Raw genomic sequence first — 12,623 nt, forward strand, 5'->3', positions numbered from 1 at the left:
ACAACAAAAAGATTACTGGAAACCACTGGAAAACCTACACTGTACACCCTGGATTTAACCACCTACACTTAGACCTCCTCACTGCTCCCCTCCTAAAAAAGGAAAGAAAGTAAAAACACTTTGCAAAAGAACAAAACAGAAATTGATATATATTACCTACCATGTCATGTCTAGTTTTCAACCAAACATTACTGGCAAAGAAAGAGAAAACATGATCCATATTTAGCAAAAATGTCAAGTCAACAGAAACTAACTGCAAATGACCACAGGTGGCAGATTTAGTAGTTAAGGATTTAAAAATAGTAATAATAAATAAGACTGAACTATAGGGATTGGAATTGGAGAAATTAAGCCAGGCACAGGCATGTGAATACCACATGTACTCACTTACATGTAGAATCTAAAACAATGGAACTCTAGGCAGCAGAGAACTGAATGGTGGTACCAGAGGCTAAAGGGAGGGGGAAAGGGGAGAAAGAACAAGGAGATGATGATGATGGTCAAAGGGGTAAGTTTTTGTTGTGGTTTTTATTTTGAGATATACTGCATAGCATAGTGAATACAGTAAATGATAATGTATTATACCTTTCAAAATTGCAAAGAGAAAAAATTTTCAAATGTTCTTACCACAAAAAATGGTAAGTACTTGAGGTGATACTATGTTAATTAGCTTGATTTAGTCATTCCACATTGTATCCATGAATCATAGTATCACTTTGTACCCCATAAATATATATATATCTATAATCTGCACATTTACAATTTCAATAAATATATAAATAAGGCAGTAAGTATAACAATACACATCAAGAGTACTGATAGGCCTATAATATCTAGAGTTACATATATGAAACAATAGCACAAACCTGTCAGAGGTAAATAAAAATATCCATAGATATGGGTAAGTCAAAGATGCATTTTTTATTCCTAGAGCAATCACTTTTAAAAAATGCAAAGAGTTATAGCTAGAAAGCCAAAAAAGAAAATGAAATCTTATGAAGACAAAAGGGAAAAGAAATGATGAATTTTTTAAAAAATTATAAAAGGAGAAAACAGATGGCAGACCTAAACATAAGCAAATCAATAATTGCACCAAATGTAAATGACAGGCAATTTTGACCAACAAGATGAAATTACTAGATTTGATTTTAAAAAAAGAAATACAAAAACCAATTATAGCAATGCAAAAACACATATATAAGGAATAGAGAGAAAAGAAGTGAGCATAATTATGTTAAAATGGCTATATTCTTATCACATGAAACATACTGCAACACAACAAATATTGCCACAGACAAAAAGGAACAATTTATAATGATAAAAGTGCCAATAAATGGGGAAGATGTAACAATTTATAAATGCATATGCAAACAATAAGAGAAATTCAAAATTTTGAATTAAAAGCTGGCAAAACTAAAGAGAAATGTAAGAAAAGTCATAATTTTAACATATTTCCTTCAGTAATTGATGGAACATCATACACAATGGTGAAAAACAATGCTTTTCACCTAAGAACAGAAAAACAAGGCAAGGAGGTCCACTGTCATCACCTCTATTCAACATTAGTCTAGCCCATGCAGTAAATCACAAAAAAGAAATAAAAGCCAAAAGGTTGGAGGGAAGAAAATAAAACTGTCCTTATTTATAGGTGACATGACTGTATACATAGAAAAGTCCTAAGAAATCTACAAGAAGACTATTATTAGTAAATGAATTTAGGAAAATAGCAAGGTATAAGATTAATATACAAAAATCCAGTTTTTCTAAACAAGCAAAAAACAACTAAAAATGAAATAAAATAAAATTCCATTTACGAGATCATCCAAATACATGATATACTTGGAAAAATCTAACAAAACATGTGTATGACCTATATAATATACACTACAAAACACTGCTAAAATAAAACCTAAATGATCAGAAAATATAACAGGTTCATGAACTGAACAACTCAATATTGTTAAAATGTCAATTCTTCTCAAATTGATTTATGAATTTAATATAATCTCAAATGCTAGAAGTCATTTTTGTAGATGTTGACAAGTCAATTATAAAATGTATATATAAATGTAAATCAAGAATGGACAAAGTTTTTTTTTTTTTTTTTTTTTTTTGAGACAGTCTCTTGCTTTGTCGCCCAAGCTGGAGTGCAGTGGCGTGATCTAGGCTCACTGCAAGCTCCTCCTCCCAGATTCACACCATTCTCCTGCCTCAGCCTCCCAAGTAGCTGGGACTACAGGCGCCCGCCACCACGTCCAGCTAATTTTTTGTATTTTTATTAGAGACGGGGTTTCACCATGTTAGCCAGGATGGTCTTTATCTCCTGACAATCGTGATCTGCCTGCCTTGGCCTCCCAAAGTGCTGGGATTACAGGCGTGAGCCACTGCACCAGGCTGCCAAAGAAAATTTTAAAAGGAATTCAAGTAGGAAAATTTAGACTACTTGATTTTAAGGCTTATTAAGGTTCACTATTCAGTATAGTGATAATGCGGTATTGACTAAAGGACAGGGATATAAATCAATGGAACAGAACAGCATGTCCTGAAATAAACCCATACATTTATATTCAACTGATTTCCAACCAAGGTGCCTCGGCAATTCATCAGGGAAAGAAAAGTCCTTTAAACAAATCGTGCTAAAACAATAGAATATCCGCATAGAAAACAAAAGGAAAAACTGCCCCTTACTTCACACTGTACACAAATACTAGCCTGAAGTGATTTACAGATGTAAGAGCTAAAAGTATAAAACTTATAGAAGACATGGGAGAAAAATCTTTGCAATCCTAGTATAGGCAAAGATTTCTTTGATACAAGATAAGGAGCATAAATCATAAAGAATTAATAAATTGGACTTAATCACATTTTAAAATTTTTGCTCCTCAAAAGACATCCTTAAGAAAATGGAAAGCCAAGTCACAGGATGGGAGAAAATATTGTTAATATACATCTGAGAAAAGACCAAGAATATGTAACAAGGTCTTTCACTCGATAATCTAAAAACTTGTATACATATATATAGTGTTTTTATACATTTTATATATACAAAACGTGCTAAGACAATAGAATATCCATATACAAAAAAAGGAACAATTGCCCCTTCACACTATACACAATTAGCTTGAAATGATTTACAGATGTAAGAGCTAAAAGCATACAACTTTTATAGATATATAAAACTATATATCTATAAAAGCAGGTGAGAAAAATATAGTCTAATGTCATGAAAAGCATAAACAATAATCTATGAATGTCCATGAGCCATTTTCTCGTTTATAGCAATTATTAAAACTGAACTTATCACCTGTGTCCGAGAAGTTGGTTTTCCTTTGGTATCTGTAGAAAATTTCCCTTTATTACTAATACGTGCTGCCTGTTCTTTACAGAAATTTATATGTCTATCAGCTGCATTTTCATTGAATCTCCTCTGACAATATGGACATTGAATATAATCTATAACAGATAAAAACGGAAACAAATTAATAGCATAGTACTTGAAACGGACATTAAAAAATCTTAAGTTTCTACACAGAGTCATTCAAAAAATATAAGTAATAACATCTGATAAGCAAAAATTCCCATATCCTTATAACTACCCAGTTTGACTTGTCTAAACTTAGTAAAGACTTAAAAAAAAAAAAGTCTGCTGGTACATGAATTCCAATTTTCCCCTAGCTTTGAATCAAATGTGTGAAGGAAAAAGAACAAAAGATAAATCCTTAGTACAAAAGAGAAAGCAGAGGAAAAACGTTATTTCTTTTTTGCCTTTATGTTTTCATTTATAATGGATACATACTTTATATAGCAGACTAGTTAGGAAGTAATAATACATGACGTTAAAATACATTTTAAAATACAGGCTCATGTATTAAAATTTTTTATTTCATCAAATGGAAAACTGTCAAGAAATAGTTTACTTATCTTTAAAGTGCTATTTTCTCTTAAAGGTCCCAACAGATGGAAGAAGTGATTAAAATATATCTCACTGACATAATTCAAATTTAAGAAACAGCAAATGTTTCCAAGATAAACTATCTTCCCAAAATGCAAAGCATACTGTAAATTAAACTTCTTTTGAAATTATTCCAGAACCATATTTTGTAGCATTGTAAAATAACTAAATGAGACACTGGGAATAAATGTAAAAATTTGGTAGTGTCAAAAAAGAATCTTAATTTAACAGGTTTACAACTTATTTTAACAGGTTTACTTTTTGATAGAGAGTTTGCCCTTTTCAATTTATATTCATCTGAGCTCAAAAATTTGTCCTGCTTACTACTGGAGTAGGTCTTAAACCTCTCATAAGAAAGAAATAAGCTGTTTTTGTCAGGCCCAAAAGATTAAAAAAACTTCTAAAGCCCAAATGATCCTGAAGAACCGGTACCCTCTCACTCTCTTATATTAGACATGAGAAATGTAGCTATGTAGAGTTAAAACACAATATCTAAATATCTTCAAAGCAGAGAGAAAACTCAAGCTCATGAAGAAAATAAAAGGTAGTATTAAAAGAGGCCCAGGATCAGTTAAAGCACACCAGAAACATTCATTCATATAAGTTAATTATTAATACTCTAGAACAGGGTTTCACAAAGTATGGCCCATGGGCCAAATCCAGCCTGCCTGTTGCCTGTCTTTGTAAATGAAGTTTTACGGAAACACAGCCATGCTCATTTTATATTTAAATATATAATTTATATATATTTATATAGATAGATAGATATAGTTTATACATAAAAATATAGATATAAATAATTTTACATATAATTTATTATATAAATATATCTAATTTATTATATAAATATATCTAATCTATTATATATATCTAATCTATTATATATATCTAATCTATTATATATATAATTTATTATATATATAATTTATTATATATATAATTTATTTTATATATAATAGATTAGATATATAATAAATTAGATATATAATAAATTATATATCTAATAAATTAGATATATATAATTTATTATATATAAATATATAATTTATTACATAAATAAATATATAATTTATTACATAAATATATATAAATATATAATTTATTATATAAATATATAATTTATTACATAAATATATATATAATTTATTATATAAATATATATATAATTTATTATATAACTATATATAATTTATTATATAAATATATATAATTTATTATATATAATTATATATAAATATATATAATTATTTATATATAGTCTATGGCTTATTTGTTGCAACAGAAACCTTATGGCATATAAAATCTAAGATATTTACCATATCTGTAGATATACTGTATCTCTCCTCTACAATAAAATGTCAAAAACGATCATATCTAGATTTGCTAAAGAACTTTCTCTTTGTTAGAAAATAAATCCCAGTCTAGAGTACTAACATAGCATTAATGTGGCTACCCTGTTACATTAACAACCTGTTTAGGCTGCTCTAATAAGGAATGTCAAAGTGTCAACTTTGTCACTTTAAGTTTTTCGGTATCTCAGTATCTCATACAGGGTTGCAAAAATCTTGCTTTGCTTTTAGTAACAATGACTCAAGCAACTTTTATCTGCTCAATGAGAAAAAATTTAACAATATACAAATTTAAGCCATAAATGTAGTCGAGCCACATGAATTACACATTTTAGGAAAATCATGATTTTTTTATATCAATCTCAGATGAGAAGATACCAAGGAACCAGGCAACATAATTATATGACTCCTACTGAATGACTACATTTCAATCCGCAGTGAGCATGGTTAAAATATTTCCTGGAATACTCACATTTAATAGTTACTATAATAATTTTTAAATGATATTATAATGCCTTGTTTAAATAAAAGTATTAAAATAAAAACATAATACACTTTCATGTTCTAAATTAATGTCTTTATAAGCCTACATGACTAGATTACCACCATCATTTTACACCAAATCATTTAAAGATTATGCCTCGTAAGACTCCATGATTGTAAGTTAAGCTTAACAAGTGAAAATTTATAAAAACTCTATCATTATTTTCTTTCCACATGAACATTTCTGTCAACAATATTCCAAATACCAGGATCATAAGAAGGTGGAGGAGGAGGAGGAAGTTTGCCACCCTCTTTGAGGGCCTGATCAAGGCCTTTAGCTGCTCTTATGGTAGCAATGAATTCTTCATGTTTCCTTCTCCAATTAGATGGTTTCTTTGGTGGTTCCGGCTATAAATAAATAAATAAATAAACGAACAAACAGTATCTTTTTAGTATATTGAAATAAAACATCAGATAATTCCATATCATTTTAAATGTTCTCTTATCAGGAGTCCTTAAATGATATCCTTCTCAAATTTATAATTTTAAAGAGAAACTTTATGCAACTACATTGCAATTTTATATTCAATTTCTTAATGCAAGTCTCATTGCAAAAGACACTACTAAACTGCCTTCTGTAGGTGTTACATCTATTTATCCTCCCACTAAGACTGTTGCTGTGGCTCAATGTTCCCTCCAAAACTTATGTTAAAATGTAATTGCCATTATAACAGTAGTACGAGGTGGGGACATCTGAAAGGTGATTAAGTCATTATGGTTCCGCCCTCATGATGGATTAATGCCATTATCCCAGTAGCAGATTAGTTATTGAGGGAGTGGGTTCCTGATAAAAGAGTAAGTCTGGACCCCACTTTCTGTTTCACATGCACACCTGCCCTTCCGTCATGGGATTATGTAGCAAGAAGGCCCTCACCAGATGCTAGCACTATGCTCCTGGACTTCCCAACCTCCAGAACTGTGAGAGATACATTTCTTTTCTTTATAAATTATCCAGTTTGTGGTACTCTATTACAGCAGCAGAAAAGAGACTAACACAGTGTATTTATTCCCCTGTTTTCCCATAGATCCTCAAACAGAGTATATTGTCTATCATTTGGGTTTTGAACCGATTAGAAATATGAAAAATAGTCCTCACTTTGTGGATTTCATTGGATTTTCTCTTATAATGATTGAGACTGGGCACCTTTTTAAATTACTAAGAATCATTTAATGTATTGTCTTTACTGTGGACTATTTATATTCCTGGTTAACTTATTTGTTGAGTTATTGGCCTTTAATGTAATAATTTCTAGTAATTTTTTATAGGAAACTATTCCCTCCCTCCCACCAACAATCTGTCTTTTGACCTTGTCTTTGGGTCGTCTTTTACTATGCATAATTATTTTTTTAATTACAGTTTAATTTACTGATCTTTTATGGCCTCTGGATCTGCATTAGCCAGGTGCAACCTCACACCAAGGAAAAATAAAATTTTCCCATGTTTACTTCCACAACTTCCAGTTTCAATTAAAATTTCCTAAATATTTTATTCATGTGGAATTTATCCTGCTGTGTGGAGTGACAAATTGAATCAAATTTTGCTTATTTTTTTAACATGGCTATGCAGTTGTCCTATCCTTTAGTGACTTTCCCCTCCCTGTCCCCCCACAACAGAATTGAAATAACACCTGTATAATCACTAAATTCCTTTCTGAATTTGGGCCGATTTCTGAACTTTCTCTTCCATTCCACGGTTCTGACTATCCTTTGTTAGTACCAGTATTTTCAATATTGAGACATTATATTTTAACATCTGATAGGCTAATATTTTATTAAGCTTTTTTAATCTTTTCCTAGTTCATGTATATAAATTTTTCGATGTAAACTTTTGAATCAACTTGTCTAATTTTTAAAAATTAAGAATCACATTTATAAACAAGTTGAGAAACTTAAAATCTTTATTAGGTTGAGTCTACCTATACAAGAATATGGGATATATTTCTATTTGAAAAACAGTTCATTTTTATCTTTCAGTAGTATTTTTTTACTTTGTGGAAGTCTTGTATCTTTATTATAAAGTTTATTCCTAAATATTTCATACTTTGTGTTGTTCTTTTGCAGAGGGTCCTTTCCTCATTGTTATGTCTCAAGAGCCTGTTTGCTGAGTATATGAAGCTTAGTTATTTTTGCATAGTAACCTACCACATTACTTCCCTTTACTCCTATTGTTTGTAGTAATTTCTTACTTAATTCTCGGGTTTTCTAGGTATATCATATCTTCTAATAAAGATGATTTTATCTAGTCTTTTCAAATATCTATTGATATAGTTTGGCTGTGTCCCCACCCAAATCTCATCTTGAATTGTAGCTCCCATAATCTCCACCTGTTATGGGGCAGGTTTCTCCCATGCCGTTCTCATGACAGTGAATAAGTCTCATGAGATCTGATGGTTTTACAAAGGGCAGTTCCCCTGCACACACGCTCTTGCCTGCCATCATGTAAGATGTGCCTTTGATTCTTCTTCACCTTCCACCATGATTGTGAGGCCTCCCCAGACACATGAAACTGAGTCTGTTAAACCTCTTTTTCTTTATAAATTGCCTAGTCTCAGGTATTTCTTCATAGCAGTATGAAAATGGACTAATACAGTAAGTTGGTACTGGTGGAGTGGGGTACTGCTATTAAGATACCCCAAAATGTGTAAGCAACTTTGGAACTGGGTAACAAGCAGAGGCTGAAACAGTTTGGAGGGCTCAGAAGACAGAAAAATGTGGGAAAGTTTGGAACTTCCTAGAAACTTGTTGAATGGTTTTGACCAAAATGCTAATAGTGATATGGACAACAAAGTCCAGGCTAAGGTGGTCTCAGATGGAGATGAAGAACTTGCTGGGAAATGGAGCAAAGGTGATTCTTGTCATGCTTTAGCAAAGAGACTGGCAGCATTTTGCTGTTGCAATAGAGATCTGTGGCTTTAAACTTGGGAAAGATGATTTAAGGTTTCTGGTGGAAGAAATTTCTGGGGAGCAAAGCATTCAAGAGGAAGCAGAATATATAAGTTTGGAAAATTTGCGGCCTAACGATGTAACAGAAAAGAAAAATCCATTTTCTGGGGAGAAATTCATGGCTGCTGCAAAAATTTGCGTGAGTAACAAGCAATGGAATGTTAATCACCAAGACAAAGGGAAAAATGCCTCCAGGGCACATCAGAGACCTTCAGGGCAGCCCCTCCCATCACAGGTTCAGAGGCCTAGAAGGGAAAAATGGTTTCCTAGGCCAGGTCCAGGGCCCCCCTACTCTGTGCAGCATAGGGATTTGGTGCCCTGTGTCCCAGCTGCTCCAGGCGTGGCTAAAAGGGGCCAAGGTACAAGTTGAGCCATCGCTTTAGAGGTGCAAGCCCAAAGCCTTGGCAGCTTCCACATGGTGTTGAGCCCACAGGTGCACAGAAATCAAGAGCTGAGGTTTGGGAGCCTCTGACTAGATTTCAGAGAATGTATGGAAACACCTGGATGTCCAGGAAGAAGTTTGTTCCAGGGGTGGGGCCCTCATGGAGAACCTCTGCTAGGGCACTGCAAAAGGGAAATAAGAGATTGGAGTCTGCACACAGAGGCCCCACTGGGACATGCCTAGTGGAGCTGTGAGAAGAGGGCCACCATCCTCCAGACCCCAGAATGGTAGATCCACCGACAGGTTGCACTGTGTGCCTGGAAAAGTTGCAGACACTCAATGCCAGCCCAAGAAAGCAGCCAGGAGGAGGGGGGCTGTACCCTGCAAAGACAAAGGGGCAGAGCTGCCCAAGGCCATGGGAGCCCACCTTTTGAACCAGTATGACCTGGATGTGAGACATGGAGTCAAAGGAGATCGTTTCAGAGCTTTAAGGTTGAATGACTGCCCTCATGGATTTCAGACTTGCATGGAGCCTGTGGCCACTTTGTTTTGGCCCATTTCTCCAATTTAGAATGGGTGTATTTACCCAATGTCTGTATCCCTATCGTATCTAGGAAGTAACCAACTTGTTTTTGATTTTAGAGACTCACAGGCAGAAGAAACTTGCCTTGTCTCAGACTGAACTGTGGACTTTAGGGTTAATGCTGAAATGAGTTAAGACTTTGGGGGACTGTTGGGAAGGCATGATTGGTTTTAAAATGTGAGGGCATGAAATTTGGGAGTGGCCAGGGACAGAATGATATGGTTTGGCTGTGTCCCCATACAAATCTCATCTTGAATTGTAGTTCTCATAATCCCCACAGGTTGTGGGAGGAACCCATTGGGAGGTAATTGAATCACAGGGGCAGGTTTTTCCTGTGTTGTGCTCGTGATAGTGAATAAGTCTTGCAAGATCTGATGGTTTTATTAAAAAGGGAAGTTCCCCTGCTCTTGTCTGCCACCATGTAAGATATGACTTTGTTCCTTCTTCACCTTCCACCATGATGTGAGGCCTCCCCAGCCACATGGAAGTGTAAGTCCATTAAACCTCTTTTTCTTTATAAATTACCCAGTCTCTGGTATTTCTTAATAGCAGTAGGAAAATGGACTAATACATCTATGCATCTAATTTCTTCTTATTATCTAACTGTATTGGCTGGCACTTACGGTATTGGTTACAGTTTAACCTTCTCCTTGATTTTAATGGAAACTGCCTCTAGTGTCCTCCACTAAACATGATGCTGGCTCACATGCTACAGAGATTTATTTTGTAATATTATTGACATACCCAACTATTCCTACTATGTCTATATTTTTAAAATCAAGAATTATGTGTTGAATCCACAAAGTCAAAAGATGGTACTTTAAAAGATGGCTAGGTATGACGGCTCATGCCTGTAATCCCCACATTTTGGGAGGTGAAAGTGGGAGAAATCACCTGAGGCCAGGAGTTCAACACCAGCCTGGTCAACATAGTAAGATCCCTGTCTCAAAAAAAAAAAAAAAAAGAAAAGAAAGAAAAAGGAAAAAAGAGAACTCAAATTATGAAGGAATTAAAAATAATACACAAATATGAAAAAGACAAGAAGATATTATAAAGAAATTGTATGCCAATAAATTTAATAATTATGACAAAATGGGCAATGTCCTTGGAAAACACAACAAAACAGATACCAGAACAAATATAAAATCAAAATGTCATTTATTTTAGAAAATATTTTCCTTCCCACAAAGAAACCTCCTGGCTCAGCTACCTTTAATTTTTAATTTTTGTAGACATATAAGAAAAATCTAGCATCAATATTACACAAACTCTTTCAGAGAATAGAAAACAATGAAACAACTTTCCAAACAGTGTTCTGAGAGCAGCAAAACTCTGACAAAAAGAATGACATTATCTACTTCTCTGATTAATATAAATGCAAAAATCTTAAACGTCAGCAAATTTAGATGTTTGAGATTACTGACTCTTTAACGTTTCTTATTTTATAGCAAAATATCTGATCACAACATTCCTCTGCTCTATGATTATTACTCATCTACTGACGTTGTGCTGTTCTTTTCTACCTTTTTTCTCATAGTATCTTTTATCAATGCTGAGCTAATATATTTTCTATTATTCATCGCTTCTATTATTCATTTCTACTATTCAGCATAGATTTCCTGGTACAGCTATTTGCAAGAAGTTTTAGGGAGGAGAGGCCCAGGGTAGCTATACAAACCTGCAGCTCTCCTCTCTGTTGCAACAGATTCAGACTAGTTCCTGCAAATAAGGCGTCTCTGTGTAATCACACCCTGCTTCCCTCAGATCCTATGAGAACCACTTCAAAAAAAAAAAAGGTCACAGCCTTTTATGTTAGGCCCCTCATCTTCAGGAAAGGCATTTTCACTAATGTTTTCTAAGGGCCTCTGCCACTAGGCCTCCTCAACTCTCTGTTCCTACTCCCACCATTCTCTCCCTCCTGACTTTTATACAATTTCAGCCTTGCTCATTCCAGCTGGTAGCTATCCAAATTCCTACAGCTCCTCCCGGTTTCTGTCTTGGCTATACTAAACAAGAGATAAAGATACTATCTGATAAGATCTCTCACCTTTAAAGAATCACTTTTAAGATGAGGAAACCCCTCAACTTTAAGGTAGCAGATTTCCAGAATCCAGCCACAGGCCCCCAAGCAATTTCCTATACCTCCTCTTACGGGTAATTTCTCCTGGATTTCAACTGCTTTGGGGCAGTCCTTACGTATATTTGATAATCTATGAATTATGCCTACCTTTTGTTTTTCCAAAAATGAAGTTTGTAGTTGCTTTGCCCCACTCTGCTTATGATTTTGTAGGATTTTCTTGATACAGGTAAATATATTAAGAACTACACTTACAACATTCAAATCTTCTAAGACACTGCTTCTCAAACTTTAATGTGCATATGACTCACCCAAGGATGTTCTTAAAATGATTCTAATTCAGTATGTTTGGGAGGAGGCTGAGATTCTGTATGTCTAACAAGTTTCCAAATACTGCCACTATTACTGCTCTGCGGGCCACAGTTTTAGGTAACAAGGCAATAAACCACTTAATACAAAGCAATGGTTTTTACTTTGCTTTTTTCTAGAATTCAATTTTTAAGTTTACAACCCCAATTCCTTATAAAAGAAACAGGATGACTAATATTCATTGAAATCACCATGGATAATCTTATGTAATCCCTACAATAACCACACAAGATAAATACTACTACTATCACCATTTTACAGTGAACAGAAGCATAATTACATTAAATAATTTGCCCAGAATAATACGGTATGTAGCAAAGTGAAAGTTAAATTCAGACAGTCTGACTCTTGAGCCAATTTTAACACCCACTATATTATACTGCTTCCAAAGATTTGGCAATTTTACCTACCAAAGCAAATTAAAG

At 33.8% G+C, this 12,623-nt stretch overlaps 1 protein-coding gene across 3 annotated transcripts in view; it reads right to left on the reverse strand.

Annotated features, from left to right (window-relative positions):
• ZC2HC1A (zinc finger C2HC-type containing 1A) overlaps positions 1-12,623 on the reverse strand; it is a 53,576-nt gene that overhangs the window by 27,106 nt on the left and 13,847 nt on the right. For all 3 annotated transcript variants that reach the window (XM_019032739.4, XM_019032738.4, XM_055349719.2), the window contains exons 4-5: positions 6,051-6,192; positions 3,305-3,453 (exon numbers count right to left, since the gene is read on the reverse strand). In XM_019032739.4, the coding sequence (XP_018888284.1) occupies positions 3,305-3,453; positions 6,051-6,192 (291 nt within the window). The remainder of the gene's footprint in view (positions 1-3,304; positions 3,454-6,050; positions 6,193-12,623) is intronic.

Source organism: Gorilla gorilla, chromosome 7 (genome assembly GCF_029281585.2).
Source record: "Gorilla gorilla gorilla isolate KB3781 chromosome 7, NHGRI_mGorGor1-v2.1_pri, whole genome shotgun sequence".
NCBI lineage: Eukaryota > Metazoa > Chordata > Mammalia > Primates > Hominidae > Gorilla > Gorilla gorilla.